General features: G+C 40.8%; 1 protein-coding gene across 4 annotated transcripts in view; it reads left to right on the top strand.

Moving 5' to 3' along the window:
- The window catches only part of NPNT (nephronectin), a 78,950-nt gene extending 57,022 nt beyond the window's left edge, over positions 1 to 21,928 (top strand). For all 4 annotated transcript variants that reach the window (XM_072755534.1, XM_072755535.1, XM_072755533.1 and 1 more), the window contains 4 exons: positions 8,644 to 8,730; positions 9,203 to 9,301; positions 17,577 to 17,833; positions 19,161 to 21,928. In XM_072755534.1, the coding sequence (XP_072611635.1) occupies positions 8,644 to 8,730; positions 9,203 to 9,301; positions 17,577 to 17,833; positions 19,161 to 19,271 (554 nt within the window). In that variant the 3' untranslated portion in view covers positions 19,272 to 21,928. The remainder of the gene's footprint in view (positions 1 to 8,643; positions 8,731 to 9,202; positions 9,302 to 17,576; positions 17,834 to 19,160) is intronic.
- The last annotated feature ends 218 nt before the right edge of the window (positions 21,929 to 22,146 follow it).

Genomic DNA, 22,146 nt, shown 5'->3' with positions numbered 1-22,146 from the left:
GAACAGAAACAATTTGCAAAGCTACCTTTAATGAACAGTGCTTACATTTTGCTACAGTTAATTCTTTGGAAGAAGTCTGGCAGTGGGAGGTGTGTGTGATAATATTTACATTTACTTCACTGTGCCTACTCCTAATGTAATGCTTTTTGGGTAACAGTATAGTTGACTGTTTGGGAAGCCTCACTTACGTACACAAGCTATATATTAATATCATCTTCCTGGGGAAAATATATTTCATAGAAAGGGTTGGGACAAAGTATCTTTTTTAAGAGATTTCCTGCTTATTCGTGTGGCCGATTCTTCTCCTGGGGCCCTGGCCCTCCAGCCACTATGAAAGAGTACCAGGTCCTTAAGCACAACCACGTTTCTATCCAGCTGTCTGTATGCCTCACTACCTGTACATTCCCTTTGTTTTAGTTCATGCTGAAGGTTGTAAGAAGCATACGGCATGTGATATTTTTTGGTGGGCAAAACATTGGCCAATGGAAGGAAAAAATTTAGGAAATGAATCTTTTAAAGAATATAGGAGCACTCTTCATTTTATGTTGATTTTGGTCATAATCACTCTCTGGCCTCCACTTTCACCTGCCTCCTATTCATTCTCCAATTCATTCTCCAACTAGAATTGTTAGCATTTCTCCTATCCTTTTTTTAATCTCTAAAATTACACCATTCTAAAAATTAATGATGCAACTACTACACAGTATCAGATAAATGTTTGTTTTTATAAAATATATATTACATATTTAAAGTGACTATTAGCTTAAATACAAAACAGAGAAAAATAATTAGAAAAATCATGTACAAGTGTCTATCCTGGTTATGCTTCTATTTTTAGGCAAGGCTAGTCATTTACTTTAATTAACATTTTCTACATTGATTAAGGTAGTTCTTTTGAATCAAAGAGTGTTCAAATTCGCTAATATATTTCAATTTCATAACCTCACACTTAATAGCAGGTACCAAGACTATTCAAAATTCTTTTTTTTTTTTTTTTTTTTTTTGCAATTAGCAAGAGGGTTTATTGAACGTTTGCGCAAATGGGCTCTCCACCCCAGAGGTGGAGGAGAGCCCCGATTAGCAATTACAGGCATCTTTTAAAGGCAAAAAAACCGCTTAAAGACAAAAGAACCGTGGGAGTCGCATAGCATTCAGGTTATTGATTTCTCAGAAGGTCAACATGAACCTATTCAGGGACATTTCAATCAGGGTGTGGGGGTAAATGGTTTTCTTATCACAAACAGAATGCTTTTTGTTGCTAAAATTTCAGGAAGGCACCTGGATGGGCTGCCTCTGGATTAGGGCTGGTCCTACTCACAGGGGGTTTCTTCATTCCCTCCTCTTTGTTTGGGCTGATTTTAACCTTAAAATCTTAGGGAACATTTATTTCTTCAGTTTGGAGGGCCCGATATTGTTGAGTTAATACCAGAGCTTGGGTAATAGACAATCTTTCTCAGATGAACTGGAGCAGGCAGTTGAGGATGCAGGGGCCGAAAGTTAGCAGTAGGAGCAGGATAACTAGAGGGCCCATAATGGTAGAGATTAGGGTGGTCATCCAGGGAGACTGATTAAACCAGCTTTCAAACCAGCCCTGCTGGGCTTCTCAGTCCCTTTGTCTTTTATTTAGCCTATCCCTGAGTTTGGCCATGGAGTCCCTGATGACTCCAGAATGGTCTGCATAGAAACAACATTCTTCTCCCAGGGCCGCACACAGTCCTCCCTCTTTCAGGAATAGTAAATCCAAGCCTCTCCTGTTGAAGTGCTACTTCTGAAAGTGAGGTGAGGGACTGTTCTAACTTAGAAAGGACTGCTCTAGTGTCCGTAGATCCTCATCTACAGCTGCCTGGAGTTCTATATAACGTCGTGAGCCCTGGATCAGAGCAGCTGCGCCAGTACCCACCCCAGTAGCGACCCCTAGTCCCAGCATAACGGCTAGGGTTAGGGAGACAGGTTCGCGCCGAAAACGGGTGGGATGTTCGTCATATTGATTTTCTAGAGTTCCGGCAGGGTGATAGAACACCCTGGGTATGATCTGCACCATGACACAGAAGTCGTTTGAGCCACTTAGAACCTTAGCTGACACACAGGGGGTGAGGACTTTGTTGCATGCCCACCAAGTTCCCGGCTGGGGCTCCAGGTAAGAGTCAGTCCCTAAAATCGGGGCGGTAGTATTGCAGAGTTCCTGGTAACCCCGGGTGAGTATAGTTAGCCTTGACAGTGATGTAATCCCAGGAGGAGGAGGGCCTCCCATCCTGTGTCTCCCTAGTCTCGCACCCCCAATTTTTACAATAGAAGTGTTCCCCGCCTCCACAGGTGGGATTTAGCCTGCGATCTCTGTGGTACTGGGACAGACATAAAAGGGAAGAGTGCTTAGCATGGCCCTTCTGTCAGGCGTGCCACATCCTCCCCATGGGTCTAATCCCAGTTGCCCTGGGGGGCTTTCTCGGTTGGGGGCCATAGAGGTGTCCAAATATCCCTCTAGGTCCCATGGGCTGGGGGCCCCTATGGTTAGCTTACATAAGTCAGTATATAGGTTAGGCCACCAGGCTCCCACGAGAGCAGTCTTTAGTTGTGGACCAGATCTCGTCACCCCCAGACGTTAGTACCTGCCAGGTTAACCTTTTGGGGGCATGAGGGTTACCTTTGGCGGAGGTGAAGAACGCTAGGAGAGGTAGGAATATAACAACTGTCATTGAACAATTTTTGAAAGTCTTATCTTGAGCGGGTTTTGGGTGCGGTGGAGCTTCCATTGGGGTGGCTCGTCCGGTCTGTCCTGGCTGGCGTGAGCGGTGCTCCTTGATGGGGCGCGCTTGACGTGTGAGGCGGGGACCCAAGCAGCAATGCCGTCTACTTTTAGGGCAGTTGGGGTGGTTAGTAGTACAGTGTATGGGCCCTTCCAGCGGGGCTCAAGGGTCCTGGACTGATGTCTCCTGACGTAGACGGAGTCACCGATCTGGAACGGGTGTGGGTCGGTTGTGTCTCCGGGGCGGTAAACAGCTGCAAGGGGTTTCCAGATCTGGCGCTGGATAATCTGGAGCGCCTTTAGCCTGTCCAGCAGCAGTGTCGTAGTCCCAGGTCGGGCGAACCAAGGGGAAAACATCCTCGATTTCATTAGGCAGCTGGGTCGGCCTCCCATCCGCCCCGGGGACGTTTTTCTGTAGACGCACTGTCTCTCCTCCGTGGTGAGGAGAGTCTGCAGGAGTTGATCAGGGTGCCCATGGGGTCCTGGCTGAAAGACCAAGGCCTTCACCTCCTACCGGTTTTAGGATTGAGCCTGGGGCGTCTCAGATCCCGGACGAGCCCCCAAATGTTGGACCCTGGCTCACGGGTGCCAACGTGTCCCGGTGGACGCCCCAGAGACTCAGACCCCAGACAGGCAGATGCAATTAGCAAGAGGGTTTATTGGACGTTTGCGCAAACGGGCTCTCCGCCTCCGAGGAGGAAGAGAGCCCCGATTAGCAATTACAGGTATCTTTTAAAGGCAAAAAAAAACCGCTTAAAGACAAAAGAATCGCGGGAGTCGCATAGCATTCAGGTTATTGATTCTATTCAAAATTCTTTTTGAGGGCAATGGTGGCTCAGATCATGATCTCAGGGTCCTGGGATTGTGTCCTACTTGGGCTCCCTGCTCAGCAGGGAGTCTGCTTCTCCCTCTCCCGCTGCTGCTCCTCACTCATATGTGCATTGTCTCACTCTCTCAAATAAATTATAAAAAAACAACAACAAAGTTCTCTTGAGCAATCAAAATACAAATAACACACGTATAGTTGCTATGGGGTAGGAGTCTGTATATGTGCTTTCACATAATTCTCTTTTCTTTCGATGTTTTAGGTATGCTTTTTCTTCCTTAACAGAAATTTTCTTTTTATAAACCTAAAAATATACAGTTACAGAAGACAAAGCAAACCATACAAATGGGAAAACATCATTTCATTTCCAATATTCAGACCACTATAATTAGCATATTGGTGTATTTTTTTTTTACTTGATGCAAAATTGACCTACTACGTTATACTAGTTTCAGGTGTACAACACAGTGGTTTAATATTTGTATGCATATTGAAATAACCACAACTCTAGTTAACACCCATCATACTTTTCAAAGATTTTGAAAAATCTTTTCTTGTGATGAGAACTTTTAAGATTTACCTTATTAAATCTTAAATTTCAAATATGCAGTGCAGTACTATTAATTACACATTTTGGGTAGTAACCTCTTTTCAGATACTATTTGCAGATATTTTCTATTTAGTAATTTTGGTGATGGTTTCCTTTGCTGTGCAGAAGGTTTTTAGTTTGATATTGTCCTACTTGTTTATTTTTGCTTTTGGAATCAGATCCAAAAAAATCACCGTTGAGACCAATGTGAAGGAGCTTACTGCTTATATTTTCTTCTAGGAGTTTTATGGTTTCAGATCTTACATTCAAATCTTTAATACATTTTGAGTTCATTTTCGTGTATCCTTTAAGATAGGGGTCCAATTTCATTCTTTTGCTTGTGGCCATCCAGTTTTCCAACACCACTTCTAATTGAAGAGACTGCCATTTTCCCATTGCATATTCTTGGCTTCTTTGTTGTAAGGTAATTGACCATATATGCTTGGGGTGGGGTGGGATGTTGATTTTGTCACTCTTTTTTCTAGTCTTTTGTTTTGTTTGCTTGTTTTTCTTGTACATAGTTGAGATCATACTGCTTGAATGACTTTTTCCCACTACTCATTTCACTTAGTATTTTCACATAAACTGTAAAATATGGGGTAGTGAACCTTCTCTTGACACTTCAGTGGAACACTCTTAACAATCCATAGTGGTATGTGTGAGAAAGGAGAAATAGTTTAACAACTTGGCAGAGTTACAGAATGGAGTACACAGAACTGTAAGAACTAATAGCTGCTGAGCATTTTAGGTTTCCAAATTCCTTGGAATGTTTCCCAGTGACCTGCAGTGAAGGTGTGCTTGATCAACTGCCGCTGAAATTAGTGTTTTAGGCACTTGGTTTCCAAGAACTATTAATGAAACATCTGGCACTTTGCAAGTCGTTAGATGACGAATTCTCTGAGTTGCTATCCTCCAAATGTGTGATCTCTTCCCTTCCTTTTTCTTCAAACACATCCCATGTAGTTTTCCCCATTTCTCAGCATCCTTCCTCCAGGTACCATGAATTCCTTTCTCTAAATGTTCTGAGCACCTTCTTTGTAACTGCTGCCTAAAACATCCCACCCCCAACACCCCTAACACTTTGCTTTTTGCTTGGAAGTTTCCACATTCTTTTCTTCTTGGTCTAAATGGTGTTTCCTTAGGATCCCCTTGATCTGCCTTTATGACCAGTTTATTATGGTGAGGGGAAGTAACCCTCATTATATAATGCATGCAATGAATTGTTTAAGAACACTTCTAATAAGATGTTTTTAAGGATATTTGCAAGCTGTGTTCACATAGTGTTATATCAGTGATACCCACTAAATAAGCATGAAGTGTCAAGAACATTTGTAATGCAGAGGTTTCTTCTTTTTTTTTTTTTTAAGATTTTATTTATTTATTCATGAGAGACACAGAGAGAGAGAGAGAGAGAGAGGCAGAGACACAGGCAGAGGGAGAAGCAGGCTCCATGCAGGGAGCCCGACGTGGGACTTGATCCCGGGACTCCAGGATCTGGCCCTGGACTGAAGGCGGCGCTAAACCGCTGAGCCACCCGGGCTGCCCAATGCAGAGGTTTCTAAGAACACATCTTGTAAGCACTGTAGAGAATAGTGTTATATAGGTGGAAGCTGCACTGAATGCAAGTGACACCCATTCTGTAAAGAATGAAGTGATGAGTTCACTTATAGCATAGATGTTTCTCTTTTTTTTTTTTTGACATTTTACTTATTTGAGACAGTGAGAGAGAGAGAGAGAGAGAGAGAACACAAGCGGGGGGAGTGGCAGAGTGAGAGGGAGACACAGGCTCCCTGCTGAGCAGAGAGCCCATGTGGGACTCTATCCCAGGACCCTGGGGTCGTGACCTGAGCCAAGGGCAGATATCTAAGCATATGAGCCACCCAGGTGCCCCAACATAGATATTTCTAAGACAGCTACTTGCAAGCTTCTTATGACAACTGTTACATCAGTGACTGGAAGTTATCCCCATGTGGTAGTAGATGGGTTACAGTGTTAAGATCACATGTAAGTAATAAAGATGCTTCTAAGAACAACAATAACAAAAAACAAGCCCACTGTGCCAGAAAACCTTTGTACAGTCCTCCCTGTCTATACCAAGATGTGTTTACCATTTGACAGCCCTTCAGCTAGAAAAATGGGGGCCGACAGACTGCCATAATGTAGCACCATAATAGGGTACTGTATGATTTGAGCTGTTCCAATCCAGAGATAATTTGTATGTTACAACAAGAGAACAAAAATGATTGTTCTATAGAATATTTTGACCTTCTTTATATCATGGGAAATGAAGCAGGTTTGCGTACAACTTTATAGTATTTCTCGTAATTAAGGGGCAGTCTCCCTCTTAGAATCCTAAAGGAAGAAAGGAAAGCTCTAAGTAGATGTCCCTGCCATCAGTCATTTGTGTGTAAAACAAGGTGGCCAGTTACCTCACCCCTAGGGCACCTGTGCAGGGATGTGTCCCTAGAGCCTGACTAGCTTCTCTTCTCCCATCCCTTTTAGGCTGGGTATATGGGTCATCACTGTTTGGACTTTTGAAACAAAAAGGAAAAAACTTTAAAAGCAGTAAGATAACAAAAAATCAGTGCAAATATTATGGGACTGTTATTTAACTTAAAAAAAGTCTTGCTAGAAATAATAGGAATAGTGTTGAAAAAGAACCCTTCTGGTTCTTCCGTTCCTTAGTGTTCGACATCTTTTACTCCCTGCCTTATAAAAATAAAAATACAGTTAATGAAGTTCTAGTGAGGAAAAGGGAGTAGCTCTGGTCTCTGGCCAGGAATTCCCCTTCACAGATATTCCCACATACTCCCCACTCTCCAACCCAGTTACTCTTCAGTACATCATCTGGTGTTTTTCCTTCGCAGCCCTCATCAACATTCAGAATTTAGTGTGGATTTTTCTACATGTTTAATGTTTGCCTATCTACTTAGAATGCAAGCTCCCTGAGGGCCAGGTCCTTGTTAGTCCTGTTCACTCCTTTAGCTGTCTCCTTGGCCTGCCATGGTATGGGGGGCAAATATACATTGAATAACTAACTAATGTTTTAAATGAATGACTTCATTTTTTAAAAAGTAGATTCTGTTTTGTTTTGTTTTGAAGGATTTCATTTATTTAGTCATGAGAGACACACAGAGGCAGAGACCTAGGCAGAGGGAGAAGCTGGCTCATGCATGGAGCCCGATGTGGGACTCGATCCCGGGACTCCAGAATCAGGCCCTGGGCCGAAGGCAGACGCTCAATCGCTGAGCCACCCAGGCGTCTCAAAAAGCAGATTTTTAAGCACTGTCCCAGTTGGCTCCTTTGAGGAAAAGGGTTGACAAAGCATATAGGTTTCTGACAAGATTTTCACATTTGTGCAGTAAACACTTACTGAGGGCCTGTCACCAGGTCGAGCCCTGGAAATGCCACGTGAATAAGGAATGATCGCGATCGCTGCCCTCCAGGTCCTCAGAAACTAGCAGAAGGACAGACACACATATGTGAATAACTGTAATTCTCTCTTGAAGAGTATAGTAGAGTGTACACATGGGTCTTTGGAGAGTCCAAGGGGGAAAGATTTAATTCAGCTGGGGTATGAAAGTTTTTACCCAGGCATGATATTTACATTGGGCTTGCACAGGAAGTTTGGCAAGTTAATTAGCATAGGAACTAAAGGATCCCAAGCTGGTGATGGGGGCAGAGATGTGAAAATGAATGGTGTGTTGGGACAGTATTGTGTGTTTGGGGGCGGGGGCTGCACCAAAGAGTTTGGATTTAATCTTTAAGGAGCCAAGGAACCTAGCTGTGGTAAGAATTGTGGATGGGTACAGCAGCAGGCAGCGTCCATTGGAGGGGAGGTGATGCTGTGGTTAGAAAAGTCAAACCATTTGGGAAGCCCAGGTGGCTCAGCGGTTGGGGGTCTGCCTTCGGCCCAGGGCATGATCCTGGAGACCAGGGATCGAGTCCCACGTCGGGCTCCCTGCATGGAGCCTGCTTCTCACTCTGCCTGTGTCTCTGCCTCTCTGTGTGTCTCTCATGAATAAATAAATAAAGTCTTAAAAAAAAGTCAAACCATTCACTGCTTTGCAGGCATTTTCTGCTAAAACGGCCTTAATTTAGAGTTCATAGTGTATCTTTCATAGAAACAGATTCTAAAATTTGACAGAGATGAACATTTTGCTAGAAATTTGTAGCTCTTTTAAAATGTATTTTCCAGGCAAAGACTTCTTAATGTATTTTTATGTTGAATTTTAGAAACTTTTGGAAAACACTTTTAAAAATTGTACTTCGATACATGTTACAGTATGAGTCCCTCCCTATAGAACAAACATAATGAATCTTTTTTTTTCAAACATAATGAATCTTAATGTGACATGTAATTAAATACTTTGGATTCTTCCAGGTGAGTGAAAGACCTAGGTCTTCTCCCTCTATGCCATAGTTCAAGGCATGCCTTTTTATCAATACATCGTCAAAACCAAACCAAACGTTTTTCTCTTGCAGTTCCACGGCAGCCTTCAAACGACTTGTTTGAAATATTTGAAATTGAAAGGGGAGTCAGTGCAGATGATGAAGCAAAGGATGATCCAGGTAGATACTTATGCTTTTAGTATGTTATAATGACATTTTATTGTATCCTTCCATTTCCTGAAAATGACTTTTAAACTGTATATTGTTTAGTTACATCTAGGAAAAGTGTACTCTTTTTTTTTTTTTTTACAACTTGGTTTCCTCTGTAGTTATACAGTTATCAAATGAAAATAATTATATATGATCATTATTTTCTTTTTAAAAAGTATTAAAGCAGCACTTAAACTGTGAAGAGGAAATCATATTTTGTACATGATGACATAAGAAGGTCATAATTTGGCAACATTCATGTGTTCTATTTTTACAGCTGAACACACATGCACAATTGTTCTAAGAAAGGATTCATGTGATTTTCCTTTGAAAATCTAGTGGGATAGTTAAGTGTGGCTAGATAACCCTTGTTCACAAATTTGTTTTTACTGTTAGTCATTGAGTTTGCGGTCTACTCATCTTTCTGATTGTTTTCTTATAGGTGTTCTGATACACAGTTGTAATTTTGACCATGGGCTTTGTGGATGGATCAGGGAAAAAGACAGTGACTTGCACTGGGAACCAGTCAGAGATCCAACAGGTAAAACCAGTTCATCTTTATCAGTTTGATCCTGTCTGAGGACCCTAGTTTTGACAATCTCTCTGTTTGCCCTCTTCATTCAGTAAAGAAAGATCTCATCTAGCATTTCATATTCTACTTTTTTTAAAGTGAACACTTGTCAGCAATAAACTAAAATTATATTATGGGAAGACAAGTAGTTCATTGAAAGGCCAGCTAAATTTCTCAAAACACTTGGTAAGTAAAACATTTAGACTCATACTAACATATAATTTTCAAGTTACTTGTAGTGCCCCATTCCCAAGCATGAAAGAAATAATGGTACATCAGCCATGGTGGCCATCCCTAGTTGTTTTCTCAGTTATATCCTTTTTTTTTTTTTTTTTTTAAGGATATGACACATAGCAAGAAGAGACTGCAAGTTTTTGTGAAGTTTGAATTTTTTTCTAGAGAAATATTCACATCTAATCTAGACATTGAAGAAATTAGTTATGAATTACCACCACTTATTCCCCAAGAGAATGTTTTTAGAGAGGTAGATTTAGACATAGTTCCTTGGAAAATTATCAGATTCATAAATAGCATGCTTCCTAATGTTAGAAAGTTTCAGAGCTTACAAGATGTTTTGTCATCCTGTTTGAGGAAGCAAAGTTACATATTGTTGTTGGTTTTATCCTCCCCTCAGTAATTACATCTTTAATGGGTGGGGCCAACTTAATGGAAGGGTGAGGAGTGAAATTTCTTTTCTTTCCTTTATATCCTGGTTCTAGACTTAAGAATGAAAGATACAAGACATGAAGACAAAGTGTGTTTTGTGTTTTAAAAAATTAGTTCTAGAGTAGCATTCAGGTATATAGTTTGAGCACAAAACACTGAAAGTTAACTTGAGAGAGGATATGCTCTGTTAAACCAGTTCTTAAAATTCAGTGTGCATACAGATCAGCTAGGGGCCTTGTTAAAATGGAGATTTTGTTGCATTTCTAACATGCTCCTTGGGGATACCTGTGGCATTAGTCCTTGTTGCACAGTTTGAGTAGTAAGTTATTAAAAAAATTAACCCAAAAATATATTCATTAGGTCCCTCTAAGGTAAAAACAGAGCAGATTTTTAAAAATGAAAATTTGAAGGCACCTGCGTGACTCAGTCAGTTAAGCGTCTGACTCTGGATTTCTGCTCAGTTGTAGTCTCCAGGGCCTGGGATCCAGCCGCTCAGAGGGGAGTCTGTTTGCCTCTCCCTCTGCCCCTCCCCCACCCATACACGTGCGAGCGCACACAGGCTTGCTCTCTGTCTGAAATAAATCTTTAAAAAAAAATTAAAATTTGAGGTAAGTTTTTAAAAATACGAATACTCAATAAGTTCCAGATGGGTTTTTAGATTTATCTTAGCTATAAAATAAATTTTATTTTTTTAAGGTTTTATTTATTTATTCATGAGAAAGAGAGAGGCAGAAACATAGGCAGAGGGAGAAGCAGGCTCCTTGGGACTCCATCCCAAGACCTCTGGATCAAGACCTGAACCAAAGGCAGACACTCAACCACCGAGCCACCCAGCTGCCCCTGAAATAAATTTTAGTGCCCCCCCCCCCCCCGCCCCACACACATACACATTTAAAGTTGACTCTGAGCAGGACATTATTATTAATGTCATAGATATCTATGGCTAAGAGAGAAATCATTTATTTAATATCTGCTGTAGTCCTGATTCCTTCATCATCTCAATGGTTCAGCTCAATCCTCTTACCTACCCTGTGAAGCAGGTGATATTGTTTATGTTTCACAGAGGAAGTACTGAGGCCTAGAGCTTGTATACATTGCCTGAGGCCACAGAGCTGAAGAGTGGACTTTGTATCTAGACCTCCCTGTACTGCATGTGGCCTCCCTCCTTTCGTAGTGTGCTCTGTCTGCTGAGCAGATCTCAGGCCTGTAGATTTGACTGACCACTGACCTGAAGTAGTTGGCTACAGAATGAAGGATCTTTAACGGTCACGTAGGATAGAATGGTGAGCATTGTTCATGGTCGTAATGAATAACTCAAGTAAGATACATTGGTAGAGTTATTCATGCTAATAAACACAGAGGAATTCAGTATTCATTATACTTCCATGTGAGCATCCTATGTAGAAAATCTACGTAAGATGCTTGATTTTTACAATTTAGTTACTATATTTTAGAACCAGTTTTATATTTTAACATTTTTTATTATTCGTTACATATGTAAATGTTTAAATTTGTTGTGACCCAAATTCCACTTGCCCTCTGATAGAGAGGTTTGGAAATTAGAATTGTAAACCAAAAAATTTGAAGCAGTGATTTGGCTATGATAGCATAAAATAAATTGAAAGAAGTGGTGACTGTTTCTGTGACTGGGTAGCCCGGACAATTACTTCTGGCCCCCGAAGGGGGGGGCATTCTTTCTCTGCTCTTGTCCCTTCTCCTCCTACCTTCTGCTGATAGCTACTAGGATGCAAGGGAAAGTTACTCAAATAAGAGGGGTGAAAAATTATTAATATGAGTGAAACCTGTGTCAGCACTGCCAAAAAGTGGGGTCATTTCCATAGAAATATGGTATTTTTTTTCCCAGAATGGCAAATTCACTTTGGTGGGTTCTTTCTAGTCTGAGAAGAAGAGAGAGAACTGTAGGTCCCTTCTTAAAAAACGACCTAGTTGGAAAGGTATCTCAAAGTCTGTGGGAAAACAAGTGAAGAAAAGAATGTTTAACTTGGAGAAGAAATAATGGAGCAAGACTGCTTATCAAATATTTGATCAACAGTTATTCTGGAACCACAAGCAGATGAGAAGTCAGATCAGTAGGTGAAAGCCATAGGGAGATCAATTTTGGTTCATTCTCAGAACTTCCAAGCATCAGAGCTGTCTAAAAAGAGAACAGGATGACGTGGAAATAGGGAGCTCTCCGTTGTGGAGGCATTTTGTGTTGTTTTGAGCATTAGATAAGGGTTGGATTGGAAAATCTGCTACACCACCTCGGAGAGCCTCTGACTGAGAGTGGCATGCCCCTAGGCCTTCCCAAAGAGATTGCTGAACAGCTGGACTCACCATTGCTTGGGCAATGGGTGGGAGGCCCGGACGATGGCAGAGGGGAAGTGGGGATAAGAGTGCATGGCATATGTCAGGCTAGAACTGTTGAGCTTTTTAGAATATGTTTGGGAATTCTAACCAAAAACTGATGGAAACCTACTAATAAGCCTTATTATGGAAAGTGCCTATTTTTCTTCTAGGAAGTTCAGGGACATGACTGTGTGTACATCACAGGCTAAGACCAGAGAAGAATATAGCCAATTTAATAAATTATTTCTGTTTATTATCTAAGTATCAAGCCAACTGTTTCTATTTAGACTATACCATATTTGTAAAGGAGCATATGTTTGGATTTCCACGGTTATGACTGATTTTAAAGTGCATTTCTTGTGTAACATCCAGATTTGCAGATATTCTCATGCTAATATCTCTAAGAAAACCATCAAACTTACAACTTTGAGAAACAGCTGCGAAGTACTTTCAGTTGCTAGCCGCTCTTCCCGGTGCTTACTAGGTTGTGTTTACCGCATTCAGTCTTGAAATTAATGGTGAGGTAGTGAAATTAATACATGCCTCTAAGGAATGGAAGATTCTGCTGCTGACAGATGTGGTGACGTGCTACAGGCCTGTGGCTGTGGCCCTGAAGACACACCCTTCTGTAAATGTCAAGGCTGGACCTCTGGGCCCCTTTTCCTGAAACCCTGAGGATCAGGGTTAAAGGAAACCGATTCAGGGCTATGTCTGCTACTGATAGCTACAAGGTACTCGCTTTAAAATAGCAAGCAAGCCAGCCTGTACATGCAAGTATGCCTATTACAGCATTAAACGTTATTTTGAAATATACGCAAATGGAAAAATCAACAGCAAAAATAAAAGCTTCCTCCCCCAGCCCTGACTCCCAGTCACCTTCCCCAGATGCAACCAGTTTCTTGGTTATCTTTCCAAAAACACATTTTTTCTATACAACAGCACCCTGCTCTGTAGCTTGATTTCCTCACTGAAATATTATATCCTGTAAGAGTTAACACACGCGTGGACTTTGAAGCCAGAAGGCTTGGGCTGAAACCTAGTGCCATCACTCACTAGCTTCGACCTTGAGCAAGTTGTTTAAATGGAAATAATAGTATCTATTAAACATATGTGTGCATTTAAAGCACTGCCTGGCCCACAGTTACCATTAAAATAGTATTAGCCATTTTTTTAAAAAGATTTTATTTATTTATTCATGAGAGACCCACAGAGAGAGAGGCAAACAAAGAAGCAGGCTCCAAGCAGGGAGCCTGATATCAGACTCGATCCTGGGACTCCAGGATCATGCCCTGAGCCAAAGGCAGGCGCTCAACTGCTGAGCCACCCAGGCTGCCCCAGTATCAGCCATTGTTGTTGAAGGTTGTCCTGCATCAGTACATACAGAACACCCTTATTCTTTATGGCTGTTATTTCATTCCTTCTTAGATGTAGCACACTGTATTTAACGGGCCATCCACTGAGGCACATTTCAGAACAGTGCTGCAGTTAATAGCCTCGTACATGTATCATTTCATATATACTTAAATATATCTGTAGCATGAATTCCTAGATGTGGAATTGCTAGGTCAAAGGGAATTTGCATTTTGACTTTTCATAGTTTTCTAAATTGCCCTTCTTAAGAGTTGTATAAATTTATGCTCCCACCAGTAATATTTAAGAAGCATCTGCAGTAGATCTTATTAAACTATTTTTTTATCCTTGCCAAGCTTGTAGGTGAAAAGGCATCTCCTTTTAATTTTTCTTTTATTGTGAAAAGTTGACCATCTTTTCATATATTTAAAGTAATTCTTTTCCATGATACCCTCTATTTTGTGTGTTATTATTAATTTGTAAAGTTCTTTATGTTAAAAGGGAACTTAGTCCTTTTCATGTGTTACAACTATTTTTTTTTGCTTGTCTTACTGTTTTATGATATTTTATCTTAGAAAAGTGAAAGTTTAGAGGCCACTTGTGATGAGCACTGGGTGCTATATGTAAATGATGAATCCCTGAACTCTACTCCTGAAAATAATATTACGCCATATGTTACCTAACTGGAATTTATTTTATTTTTATTTTTTTAAGATTTTATTTATTTATTCATGAGAGACACAGAGAGGCAGACACACAGGCAGAGAGAAGCAGGCTCCATGCAGGGAGCCCCACGTGGGACTCAATCCTGGGTCTCCAGGTTTATGCCCTGGGCCAAAGGCAGGCGCCAAACCGTTGAGCCACCCAGGCATCCCACCTAACTGGAATTTAAATAAAACTTGAAATCACAAAAGAAAAATAAAATTAAGAAAAATTTGCTAAATTATTAATGGCATACTTGGAGCTAGAAATATGTCTATATTGTTGACATAGAAAAATGACTGATATATTTAATGAAAAAGGAAAGTTATTACACTGTAAAAAATGTTCATATTCAAGTGCATTAGTGTTCACGTAGTTACATAGAAGTTCAGAAGTTAAAATGTTAGTAATTATCTCTGGCTTTTGGGATCATTGCATATTTAAATTTTCATTATGCTTTTCTATTTATCTCATTTTTCCTGCAGTGAGTATTACTGTATTACTTCTCTTGAAAACAAAAAACAAAAAATTAAGCTTTTTGCATTAGAGAGGTAAATACCAGCAAACTGTAATGATATTTGTTTTACCTGGGCTGGTTTCTCAGCTAAGCGAAGAAATATATATAAAAAAAAAAAATCACTGTAAAATACTCCCTTATTTTTTGACCACACAGTTAACAGATAAAGGAATGGACATTATGTTGTTCTCTTTGTAAATTGAAATTTTAAAGGCATAAAGCAGTCGAGTTAAAAATAAGTACATTTAAATTTTATCACTATGTACTATTTACAAAAACATCCAAAAACAAACTTTAGATATTGTGACTCTTTAAACCGAAACCATGGAAATACTTAATTTTATATTTAAAACAGTATCTTGGAATCAGAAGTAAAATTTTTATGTAATAGGTAACTTGTTGGGGGTGCTAGATCAGTTTTCCCCTTAGCTACTGTTCCACCCTTGTAACACTTCCTTTTATTAAAAAGGGAAAGAATTCTTCATGGTAAAACAAAAACCTGGTGCCCACAGAGCAGCTCTACAGAGAAAGAGCAATTGTAGCCTCATTTGTCATGATTTACATTTTAGTTTTAAATACCTCTACAGAAGGACTATTTGGCTCTTGTTAGGATGCCTTGGTTTGTTGTGTTGTTTGCAGGCCGTGTCTGGCATAGTGATGTTAGTGTACATTCCGCAGGGTCTTAAGGTAATCCTTGTTTGCTTAAAACTTTCAGGTTAACTGTAATAACCTTGTATCTTAAGTCTTAACCCAAATACCTGTGATGATTCAGAGCTGACTTACGAGGAGACATTTAAGCCCCATCTAAATGTTTTGGCCCACAGTATTGTTTGGATTAATTTGGTGGGGCACAGGGGTGGGAGGAGGCTAAGAAATTCTGTGTGTGTTTTCGGTGGGTCAAGTACATGCCTCAAGGATCTGTTGCCCTGAAGTGGTTTTTTTTGCTATATTCTTATGACATCATTTATTCAACAAATGACATCAAAGCCCTACCATATGCTAGGATATAAAATGGGGTGATGTGAGGGGAAAGGTTAGTTCTGATACCAATGAGTTCACCGTCTCCGTCTCCTGGAGGACAGAAACCTATAAACCAGTGATTCCAGTCTGAGAGGAGCCAGGGCTGAATAGGGAGTCAGGCAGTTCTGAGTTCAAACCATTGCCCTGCCCCTCATTGGCAGGGTGACACCTTGGGTGCCTTCACCTCTTCAAGCCTTAGCTTCTGCAGGTGCAAAACAGGCCAAGCCAATGTTCCTTCAAAGACACATTAGTGGGATGCCTGGGTGGCTCAGTGATTGGGCACCTGCCTTTGGCTCGGGTCGTGGTCCTGAGATTTGGGATCGAGTTCTGCATCAGGCTCCCTGCAGGGAACCTACTTCTCCGCCTCTCTCAGTCTGTGTCTTTCATGAATGAATCAATAAACCTTAAAAAAAAAAAAAATGCAAAGACATGTTAGCAGGGCCCAAGCCGCTTCCTGTTTAAGAGCCTAACGAGTCAGCCACAGGCAGAATATACACAGATCCCCCATTTGGTCGGGGACTCAGAGAAGTCACTGGAAGAATAGGACATCCCCCAGATTATCATGCCTTATACAGAGTAAGCATAAGAAAGAAAGGACAGTTTATCTTCTGACAGATAAGTAGCGTTTCTACCAAAACAGGTACATGTGTTCAACATTCCAACCACAGATTTCTTGTGGATAATTCAGTGCTGAAACGCAGTGTTATTTTTTCAGTTGGCTGTAATAAAACAGTTGGGAATATCATTTGTACAGGGATGGACTGAGTTTCAAAATACTACTTGCCACTTTCCCTCTCTCGAAAAGCAAGAGAAGAGCACTTCATGGCTGCTTAAACTACCCCACCCACCCCTATGCCACAATGGCCCTTTCCTCAAACAATTTAAATTTCCACAAACAATAGCCCTGGAGATCTGAAGACACCATCAAAGTGACCTGTCCAAAGTGAAAGTTTTTAATATTTTGTGTACATGTACATGTAATAAAAACTTACATATTAATTATATATAATGGTATAGATTTGTTCTGATGTAAAAATGTCTTAAACTACTTACCTACAAATAAAATTGATGCTTCAGGAAGATGTAGAGGATTCCAGAACACCTCTGCATCTTCTTGGGGTTAGGGGTACTCCAGTGTAATAAGCATAGCAAACTTACCTTTTCAAAGGCTCTTTCCTGCTTTAGATTTTTTTTTTTTAAGTGGAGAGAAGAAAGAATAAACATATTTAGTGCCCCTTTAGATTACTGTGTCTTCTACCGCCTGGGGGTTAATTATCCACATAAAAAATTCTCCCTGGCAAATTAGAGTCAAGCAGGCAGCCAGTTTGACAACATAATCATACGTTGGTGAGGATCAAGAGAGTGTGAGCTTGTGTCTGCCTGTGTATGTCTGACCATATTCGACAGGAAATAGTCATAGTGTTAGGATCACGAATTATTGTGTCCTTGCCATGATTTGCATTCTCCATGAGCCAAGTGTTTTCTCTACACACAAGCCATAGACTATAAGGGAGGGATAGAAGTAAGCCCTATTTTTCTCCAAAAATCTGGAAGTTTGCAGTTGCGTCAGTCGAGCTGCGCCCTGTCTGTGCCGGAGAGCGGTGCCAGCACGCACACACAGCCCTGCTTTTCCCATTCCAGGTGGACAGTATCTGACAGTGTCGGGAGCCAAAGGCCCAGGGGGAAAAGCCGCTCGCTTGGTGCTACCTCTCGGCCACCTCCTGCATTCAGGGGACCTGTGCCTGTCGTTCAGGCACAAGGTGACTGGGCTGCACTCCGGCACGCTCCAGGTGTTTGTGAGAAAACACGGTGCCCACGGAGCAGCCCTGTGGGGAAGAAATGGTGGCCATGGCTGGAGGCACACACAGATCACCTTGCGAGGGGCTGACGTCAAGAGCGTAAGTAGAACCGCAAAGGAGGCAGAGCTGGGGGGTTCTCCTTTCATAGGAGAACTCTAGGGTCCGGGCTTGAAGAAGCCTTGTTCTTTTCATTAATTCAGGCATGAAAGTTTGGGTCTTTCTGGGTATGAGAACCCCATTCATGACTCTTCCTATAATCCCTTTTTGCTGCTGCTTCCCTTCTTCATTGCAACCTATGACCACCACCGCTCTCCCTTCACGCTGGTGAAAATCCTCTATTTTTAATGAAAAAAGAATTCAGGAATTGAAAAAAGTGAACAATTTGTAAGGGCGAAGGTGGTGAGCTTAACTGCACCTGCTTTCCCTTTTTCTATAAACGTCTTTACTTTTCAGAGTTACCCTAAAGTATTTTTTTCTTTTTTGAACTATTTCTTTAAAGTCTAATTTTGCCTCAGAGATCATAGTTAAGCAGCCTTGGGTGGAAGCGCAGAACAATATGCTTGGGAAGTCCTATTCTATTCAGGACAGGGTGTGGGAAAAGCTTTGACGGAGTATATAAATTTTATCTGAAGTAATCAAGTCATCGAAAACAATTAAATGATCTATAGCATCCCACCGAAATGAGGTATTTGGAAGAGCATCTTTATGCTCATATTCATACTTGCTATTAGAAGATTGTGCATCTATGACGATAGGTTCCTAGAAACTATGTTGAAAGGGATAGACTCGCTAATATAGCTTTTATCTGTCTTGGATTTGTTTTACTCTTCAAAAAACATTTCATATTGTTTGGAAAAATAAAGGCATTTCAGATCATTGCATTGAAAAGTTTAAAAGAGAAGGGACCCTCTGCAGAAGATAAAATACAAGAAAGTGTGTGTGCTTTACAGAAGTCAAGCAACACCGTGATTAGATTGGAGTGTTAGTTGGAATCCATTTTAGGCCACAAAGCCGGCTCAGCCCAAGGAGGAAGGAGCCAACGGCTAGGATGGGCTGCATGATTATGATCTTTCAGATCTTTGGCTCTTATTTCTATACCTTTATATTCCATTTCATTTTTTACTTCTAATTTTGGTAATCTTTGGCAAAGTGTCCACCTCATAAGCATTCGAGGTTGAAGTAGTCTGTCGTTCAGAACAGCTTCTTTAAAGAGTAACTGCTTCTGAGTGACCTGGTCTAAGAGTTTACCACTTTTAGTTTGTACCCAGAGGCGAGCTCCCATGACGCCGGCTCTGTTCCAGTCTTCCCTTCTGTTGAGGAAGTTCACAGTTTGGTTGTGGGGAATAGCTTGCCTTTATTTCGTGAAATGAGCGGGTGTTGGGAAGGGGCAGAGGAGGCTTGACCTGTGTGTGCGTTCTCTCCCCAGGTCATCTTCAGAGGTGAAAAGAGGCGTGGCCACACTGGGGAGATTGGATTGGATGATGTGAGCCTGAGAAAAGGCCACTGCTCCGAGGAACACGAGCAACTTCCCAACTAGCAATGAATTGCCCTGTTGCTCTTTTCTTTTTCCAATCTTCACCTCCTATCCCCTCCTCCCTCTTATCAGGCCTAGGATACGCAGGGGTCAGTGGGTCAGGAGAAAGTCGGGTGGGTGACCCACACCTTGCTGGCCTGCTTTTGTGCAATTCCAATGAAAAGTGACGTCCCCTTGAAATACAAGGGGTGCCTGTAGACACGTCCAAGCCAGCTTTGGGTGTTATCCTCCATCCTTGTCTCTTTAGGAAGGCCTTTGACATGTGTGCCATCCTTCGTCCCGGTTACGAGGTATTCCTAGTAGCAAATGATGGGAGAAGTTTGCAAAAGAAATCTGTGCAAATGGCCATTCTGTTAGCTGTTCAGTGTTGTACCACGAGTAGTATTGACTTCCCCTAAGATATGTTGTACAATGTGCTTGTGAAATTGGTTTCTCCCTTTAGCCTGTTAGCTCTGGCCTGACCTGAACTCTGACTTTTACTGCCATTCACTTTATAAAAGAAGGGTGTGTAACATATCAAGATGCATTTATTTCTCGTTATCTGTATTTTTCTTTTAAAGACGATTATGTAGAGTGGGCACGAAATCCCTCGTTAGTAGTATTGTGTTTTGTGTAAATGTGCTATTGGTATTAAGTAGTTATGTCTTCCTAGTATTTACAGACTCTAGTTGCAAGGGAAAAGGCAGCTTGTGATTTCTTGAATTAAAAACTACCCAGTGAAATGTCATCCAGCTCCATGACCTTATTTTGGCCACAAGAGAAAATTGGAAGAGATGTCAGGGGTGGTAGTGGAGGGATGAATTTTTTTCATGGCCTTGATTCTGATCACTGTAAAGGATAGTGAACCATTCAGGTAGAGGAGAAGCAGCAGTTAACATATAAAACCCTCGCTGTTTCAGGTTATACTTTAAAGCCAACAGTTTTTACAATAACATGGCTCTCTTTGGTCATCTGTAAAAAGCTTTGTAAAAGTTCTGATTGTTTCAGAGAAAAGATTCTGTTTATGGAAGGGTGAGGGGAAGCATGGGGGAAGCTCTGTGGGAACAGATTTTCATGCTACCTTTTAAGTCAATATACATTTAGGCAGGTCTAGCTCATTACTTATGTGCCTCTTGTCAGACGGGGATAGGAAGCAGGTCCTATGCTTGGAGGCATTATTTTGTTGGATTCACACACACATTGGAGCAAGAGGACAAGATTGCAATTCTCAGATCTAGGAACCCCCAACTACATTTCCTTCCTGGATATTTTACCTTTATATTAAAAAAAATACACAACTTTAATGAGGCATCTTACTCCTGAGGCTTTTCTTCATTTCTGATTAAGTAATCAAACTATTTTCTGCTGTTTTTGCCAGGAATCACAAAGATGATTAAAGGGTTGGAAAAAAAGATCTATGATGAAAAATTAAAGGAACTGGGATTATCCAGCGTGGAGAAGAGAAGACTGAGGGGCAAACCATTGCTGGTTTTCAAGTGTATGAATGGTTGGTACAGAGAGGATGGTGACCAGCTGTTCTCCATATGTGCTAAGAATAGAACAGGAGGAAACAGGCCTAGACTGGAGTGTGAGGGGCCATTTCCTGGCAGGAACAATTATTAAATTAGAATCCTTTGTTTAAGAAAAAAAAAAAAAGTGAATCTCTGTCTCTCTCCCTCTCTTTCTCTTCTGTCTCACTTTCTTTGAGGCTTTTTAAAAATTAGATAAAAATCTGTTTATTTAAGATGGCTACAGATGTTCTTATGTCAAGGTGGAATAACAGATTACGGAATCTTCCAAAAGATGTTTTGATCCTCTTACTATGTAATGAAAATCTTCAAAACTGAGTCATTCGGATGAGGCCAAGGTCTAATGTAGGCATTTACCCCTTGGTCCCTAATGGAGGAGAATCAAAAGGGGAAAAAGCCCACCAAATGCAGAGCTCACTAAAAGATCTATGGCAAACCCAGCAGGATTAAAACAGGAAGACAAATCTCAGTATTCTTAAGAGTATGATGGACATGTATTTTAGTATCTTAATAATATTGTAATGTGTTTGGGTTCATTTTTTTTTCTTGATAACCCTTTCATTTGCTTAGTGGATGGTATTTTGGGTTTTTAAAGATACCATAATAAAGAACAGAAGTTGGAGAGTTTTTTGTCTGGTGCGTTCTCTCTGCAACGTGTGTGACCACTTCACATGGCCACTGATGAAGAGTGCCATGTTCAACACCTCTGTCAGGGTCTTTGCTTCACCTAACCACCGTGATTCAGTTTCTTTATCAATTGGAATTTGCCAGGTTCCACAAAATGGTAATTTTTTTTTAATAGTTACAGTAGGGTATCTTTGGTCATTTAACTTGGTGGAGGCAGGACCGGAGCTGGATGTAAATCAGTGAGCCTTTGAGTAGGGGCCAGGCAGTAGGGCTTTAGATCCATTGTTAATGATTCATTTCCTTTGTGGTCCTGTAACTGCACAACTGAAAAGGAAAAGGGGGAAATCATTGAAAATGTCACTTTTAGGTGCCAATAATACATTGCACTAAACTGACAGAAGTTATCCAGAGTACTGTATGACATCTTGTTTATTATTTAATGTTTTCTAAAGTGAAAATGTTAGTGGTTTTCCAAACAGCCAAATAAAAATAATTCTTTGTAAATAAAAGCACTATTAAATGATACTTGTCTGTTATTATTTTGAGTTTTGTTTTTGATTGCAAGAATATTGGAGTAGTTTGATGTTTCCCAAAAGTCATCTATTCTAGAACTGGGAAAAAAGATGGTACCCACATGAGGATGCCTTTTCTCATCAGCATGCACAGGAAGAGATCAGAAGATCCCTATAGCAAATGTCATACCTTGGCAAATTGCTTTAGTTATGTTTTCTTATATCTCACTT

Source organism: Vulpes vulpes, chromosome 4 (assembly GCF_048418805.1).
Source record: "Vulpes vulpes isolate BD-2025 chromosome 4, VulVul3, whole genome shotgun sequence".
Lineage (NCBI taxonomy): Eukaryota > Metazoa > Chordata > Mammalia > Carnivora > Canidae > Vulpes > Vulpes vulpes.
The sequence above is the reverse complement of the archived record's forward strand: the minus strand, read 5'-3'. Positions and strand labels throughout refer to the sequence as shown.